Here is a 6000-nt window from a genome sequence, read left to right as displayed (position 1 = left end):
TTCTCTTCTTCCTCTACTCTGTTGATTCCCTCTAATATACTCTTCACCTCAGATAATGTATTCTTCATTTCTGATTGGTTCTCTTTTATAATTTCCATTTCCATCTTTATGCTTTTTATCTCTTTGTTAAAGTTCTCACTGAATTCATCTACATTTCCCTTAACTTCATTGAGCATCCTTATAACCAGTGAACTCTGCATCTGTGAAATTGCTTGATTCCATTTTTCCTTGATCTATGTTCTGTTCTTTCACACGGTTTCTGCTTTTTTGTCTTCCCATTTTGGCTCTCTTTCTGTGTTTCTACATATTAATCCAAGCTCCTAAGTCTCCGGTCTTATTAGCGTGGCTTTGTGTAGTAGGTGTCCAATAGCACAGTCCTGAGAGGGGTTCAGCTGCAGGCCAAGTTTAGCCCCAGCTTGTGCCCCTCCCAGGGCCACCTGTGAAGATTCAGCAAGCAATCTACAGATGCAGTGTTTATAGTTGCCTCAAGAAGCCACGCCAGAAACCAAGGTCAGCTGCCACTAGTGTGAGTCTTGATACTGCTCAGCAAGTGGCACAGAACTTGCGGAGGACACAGCTGAATGTAGTTTGGGTGGGGCCGTGAGTTGGGGGAGGCAGAGTTTCAAGGAATCCTCTGGGCAGAGCAACTTCTGTTATCCAGTTTGATGATGTTTCAGCTATGGCAGTGCTCCATCCACACACTGGAAGCGGGGAGGGCTCAACAGAGTAACAATGGATACTGCCTGCACTTCTGCTCGGTAAAAAGCCTCACCTCCAGTCTTCGCTTTGAAAACTCAGTGTCCCCTTGTAAGTCCCTGGTGACCCCCAAGCAGCTGACACAGTGGTGGTGCTCAGAGCACTGTGAAAATCTGCTGGCAGACACAGCCCCTTTAAGAGGCATCTGCAGCTGCCGTAGCCTCTGTCTCGCTCAGCCACTAGGGACCTAGCAGCCTTGTATCTTCACCCCCTCCTACCTCTAACCTCTGCAGGGCAATTTCTTATTTCTCACTTTAGTTGTAGTGCTTGTCTTCATCTAGACCCCCATGTGACTCTGATTGCTGTTTACTCCATATTTCCATCTCAACTTTGATGTGGTAGCAAGAGAGGATGAGCGAAGCTTCTATCATCTACATCATTTTGCCTGGTTCTCTGACTATTCAGATTTTAAAACATAAAATTATATGATCTATGAAACTAATAATATAGTTGCAGAAATCAGGATATAAGTCTTAAATTAAATGTTTAATTTACAAAGGAAGAAGATGGTGGATTTGGTGGTAGTTAGGGATAACTTAACCTACAAGGTTAATTAGCAGGTTTATGAGAAGGATATAATGTTGGAGTATTATATCAGATTACCTGATTGATGAAGTTCCTTAGCCATAAAGGATAACACGGAATCAATGTGATATAGTGGGAAGAGCATGAGTTTTGTGATGAAGCAGAGATAAATTCAAATCATAGCTATTCCACATAATGGCCTTATAAGCTTGGGTAAGTTACTTAACCTTTTTGGAGTTTCAATTTCTTCATCTGTAAAATGGGTAAAATCTTGATAGGGTTATTACAAAGGTTGTAACATCCAAATGTAATAAATTTGGTTTACTTAACCTTCTTTCCTTATATAAATGGACTGAACTGAGATGGACTGACATGCAGAAATTAAATGTCTTGAGGAAACACAGGTTGCAGTGAAAGATCTATCTATAGCTAAATTCCCTGTATCTACAACTTTTGTGGAATACCTTGAGGTATACAGTGTCCCCTTTTCGCCTTTTCTTCCCTATCTGAAAGACTAATGCACATTTCTAACAAATATACTTTTAAGAGGGATTTTGCTCTCTACGATTTATTCAGCATTTGAAAAATCAGTGTATTGCTTTTCTCTCAGTAGTAAATATCATCTTAAGATACAACATATCAAAACTAAGGTTACACACTAACTCACGTATTTGTTGATATTTTATATTGAACTCATTGTGATTTTATATATTATATTAACCAACTAGTTTTCTAATTTATAAAACCACATGAATGTGGTATATATGCAAATATTCAATCATTTTTTTAATACAGACCCTATATAGCAGTCACCAAAATCTAGGAGATTTGGAATTCCTAACTTCCACACTGACTGTCAAACTAAGGGAATAAATGTCTTAGGTAAAGGTCCAGGAGAAACAAAGATTACTGCTCATATTTTCCTGGCAATACTCATGGTTGGTTGCTAGGCACTGAGTACAGTATTTTTTATATACTGAGAGAGTATTTTTCTCTCTCAAATATACTGGGGAAAATGTATATACTCATATTTCCTTTCTCTCTGTCCTTGAGATTCATTACATCTGTTTAAAGAATTTAATGAGTTTGTTTAAGGAGTTGCATCAGAAATTATTTTGTATTAGTGGTAGGAATGACAAGTAGTTCCTTTGTAATGCTGCACCAGTCAATACCTGTTTTTGCCTAAGGATGTATCCATACCAATTCTGGATAATCCAGCTTTGAAGTGGGTTGGGCAGTGCTGGGTTTCTTTTGTTGGAGCTATTAGTTGGGTTGTAACCTAGTCATACATGCCTTAGACAACACTGAGGATATGGGCTAATTAAGTTCAACAAATTCTAACTAAAGCCTATGTACATGGCATTTACATTAAAATAGTTTTCTAGAAAGATACACAACCTTTTTGCCTTTGAACAACTTATTATCTAAAAATATTCCTTCTGCTAACATGTCATAGAAAACAGTCTTTTTTTTTGCATGTGAAATGCCAAAATGAACAATTATCAAGCCAAAGAAATGTTCATAATCTTCAAAATGTTCTTTAAATGTCTAGCAGAATCCATTTTAAAAGTATTTTTTAAAAATCATTATATTCTTTATAAAATTTTCAGATTCCAGTTCAAAGAGGTAAAATATTAAATACTGCACAATCAAGATATACAAAGTCCTCTGTAGTCTACCGCCATGCCACCCTGAACAAGCCCAATCCCCTCTGATCTCGGAAGCTAAGCAGGGTCGGGCCTAGTTAGTACTTGGATGGGAGACCACCTAGAAAGACCAAGTGCTGTAGGCGTAAAAAAATACAAAATAAGGGGTTGTAAGCTGACAAGGTCCTTGCAATCTGTGAGGTCAACCAAGGGTTGCCTCGTCTAAATAATGGCCACACTGGAGCTCCAGCTAGGATTAAATATAGCTCCTGATCAATCCTATTGATTCTTTCCCTTTTCCTTTCCGGCAAGCGCACGTGGCCTGCCAGCCTCCTTGGGGACTTGGAGAGAAGGGGAACCGGACACCTTTGGAGAAAGGCCATAGCGTGTGTGTGTGTGTGTGTGTGTGTGTGTGTGTGTGAGAGAGAGAGAGAGAGAGAGAGAGAGAGAGAGAGAGAGAGAGAGAGATATAACAAAGTCCTTTGTGAAAGTTCCAAGAGAGGAGACAATGCCAAATCATTTGCTTTTAGCCAACATGTTGACTAAAAATTCTATAGACACTCTCTGGGTCAAAGGACATTTGCCATACAAACTTCACAAAATGCCTTTCTTGTGATCTTTGATCATAGGATTAGTTGGAGCATGAGCATTTTTAAACCCCTCTTTATTGACAAAGGAAACAGAGATAACAGAGGTAGAGATCCTTAGAGGAGGAAAGATCCCCTTAGCTAGCTTTGTTTTGCATCACAGAGATCTGACAAGAATTGGTTTGGATGGCTGGACCCAGGGGCAGGTGAGGGAGGGCTCCTGAAGGAAGAGTAGCTAACAAAAATAAGTCTTTACTGTAAGTATGAAACTTTACTAAGTGCCTTATGTTATTATCTAATTTATTCATACCAGCAACCAAATGAGGGAGGTACTATAACCCGCCTTAGACAGATAAACCAACTGAAAGTCACAGAGATTAAACAACAAACGCCCTGAGGTCACACAGCAAATAAGTGGCAGCACCAGAACTCGAAACTGCTCCAGAACACGCACTCTTAAGCACTGCGTTCGACCCCGCAGTCCGACTCCGCGCGCTCTCCGCGGCTTTCCCACCTTCCTTAGTGGGACAGTTCCCAGTACTGAGGCATGGCGCTGTCCAGCCCTCAGGCCTGCCGCCTTCCACAAGCAAGAGAACGCGGCCCCGCGGGGCGATCCCGCCCGCAGGTAGTAGAACTGCCGCGCCCAGCCACGTCCTGGCACGCGGGCAGGCAGAATCGCCTCCGGGCGGCCATCCCAAGCAGCCTTTATGGTTCCCTGAGCTCCGTACGGAGGGCTCCCCTCGGAAAGGCGGGAGGCGTGCAGCAGGACTGGCCCTGCGCCTTGCCTCTCGCAACCCTCTCCTCCAGCCCAAAGAGCCTGAGGCTGATAAGTTAGGCAGCCTCACCTGTCCCAAAGGGGCGACTGTTTTAGTGACTGACGCTCGGCTCCTCCAACCAGGGCCCGGCAGGAAGGTGGAGCTTAGCTGGGACTGATGTCTTCTTCCTCCAATCCTCGTACAGCAAACCTCCGGCCGCAGTCTCCGCGCTCCGCGGAGAGCGACAGGTGGGAACTGCGATGCCTCTGTGCCTCTTACATACTTGACGTAGAAGCCTCCCTGAACGCACAGTAAATTCTACTCCAAATCCCACTAATTCTTACGGGTCGTCACCTCAGCCGTCATTTTTATCAGAAGTGGAAATTCCCCAACCCTTTCCCGTCACCTCAGATGGAGGCGGGATGAATGGTACTCTTACCGGCCAATTATACCACGCGACGTCCTGTGACAAAGTGACCGACATTTTATGGCGCCAATGAAGTCTCCCATTGTCAGGGGTCACTATGACTGACCACAAGGCCAACTAATCCACTTTAAGGTCGTGATGCGATAGTCAGAGAGTTTGACCAATAGACATAGAAAAAGACCGGAAGTCAGCGCGCGGGGTGCAGGAGGCGGGTGTTCGCAACCGCCTAGGCCTGCGCGGGTCAACGCAGCTTGGGGGCCCTGAGCCAGCGAGCAGCGCGTGACGAAGGGCCTGAGCGACGGGTCACCTTGGCCAATGATCTGCAGCCGCTTTGGAGCTGTAGCCAGTGGCGAGTGTGGGGGGCGGGAGGCAGCAGGTTAGGCAGTGAGAAGTTAGTGGCGCTGCTGGGACGGGGGGAAGGAGACGCTTCTTCCTCCTGCTGCTCCTCTCGTTCCCGGGATCAGCGGCGGCGGTGGCCGCGAGTGACTCGGCAGTGTCTCCGGCTCCGCGTGCGACCATGCTGACCGACGGCGGAGGCGGCGGCACCTCCTTCGAGGAGGACCTGGACTCGGTGGCTCCGCGATCCGCCCCAGCCGGGGCCTCGGAGCCGCCTCCGCCGGGAGGGGTCGGACTGGGGATCCGCACCGTGAGACTCTTTGGGGAGGCCGGGCCCGCGCCGGGAGTCGGTGGCGGAGGCAGCGGTGCGGGCGGAGGGGACGCGGCGCTGGATTTCAAGTTGGCGGCTGCTGTGTTGAGGACCGGGGGTGGAGGTGGTGCCTCTGGCAGCGACGAAGACGAAGTGTCCGAGGTACGGCTCCAGGACCCCCACCTCCCACACAGCGTGGGGCATGAATGCTCTCTGGTCCGGCACAGGGCAGGGGCCACCCTCCCGCTGCGCGGGCGGAGTCGTTCTCTGACAGCGATCGGCTCCAAGGCGGCAGTGGCATTGGTGCGGGCCTAGTGCGCCCTCAGCTTACTCTTCAGCCCGCGGCTGGAGCCGGACCGGTTCCCGTCACCGTCTGTAGACCCACAATGGGGAGTCCTTTGGTCTCTGAGCTTCGCGCGGGAAGAAGGACTCGCTAGGCTACCTCCCGCCCACCCCGCTTTGCTGTTGGGGGGGCGGGGTCTTGCCAGAGTCCCTGCCCTTGGTACTGAGAGAACGAGACAGAAAGAGGGAGAGGGGAGAGATTGAGACAGAGACAGGGAGGCAGAGCTTGCTAGCTCAAAGAGCATTTCCACATCCGTCTCCCTAAAGTCGAGGGGCTGGACATTTATTTGTTTTATGCCTTACCTGTGTATTTAAG

General features: G+C 47.3%; 1 protein-coding gene and 1 pseudogene across 1 annotated transcript in view; both read left to right on the top strand.

Annotated features, from left to right (window-relative positions):
• The first annotated feature begins 2954 nt into the window (after positions 1–2954).
• LOC112472007 lies at positions 2955–3073 on the top strand (annotated as a pseudogene).
• A 1978-nt stretch (positions 3074–5051) lies between these two features.
• The window catches only part of LOC102883516 (ankyrin repeat and KH domain-containing protein 1), a 90608-nt gene continuing 89659 nt past the window's right edge, over positions 5052–6000 (top strand). Inside the window, exon 1 of the mRNA XM_015597945.2 lies at positions 5052–5504. Within this exon, the coding sequence (XP_015453431.1) occupies positions 5214–5504 (291 nt within the window). The 5' untranslated portion in view covers positions 5052–5213. The remainder of the gene's footprint in view (positions 5505–6000) is intronic.

This window comes from Pteropus alecto, unplaced genomic scaffold (genome assembly GCF_000325575.1).
Source record: "Pteropus alecto unplaced genomic scaffold, ASM32557v1 scaffold78, whole genome shotgun sequence".
Classification (NCBI taxonomy): domain Eukaryota; kingdom Metazoa; phylum Chordata; class Mammalia; order Chiroptera; family Pteropodidae; genus Pteropus; species Pteropus alecto.
Note: the sequence above shows the minus strand (reverse complement) of the source record. Positions and strands in the feature narration are given on the sequence as shown.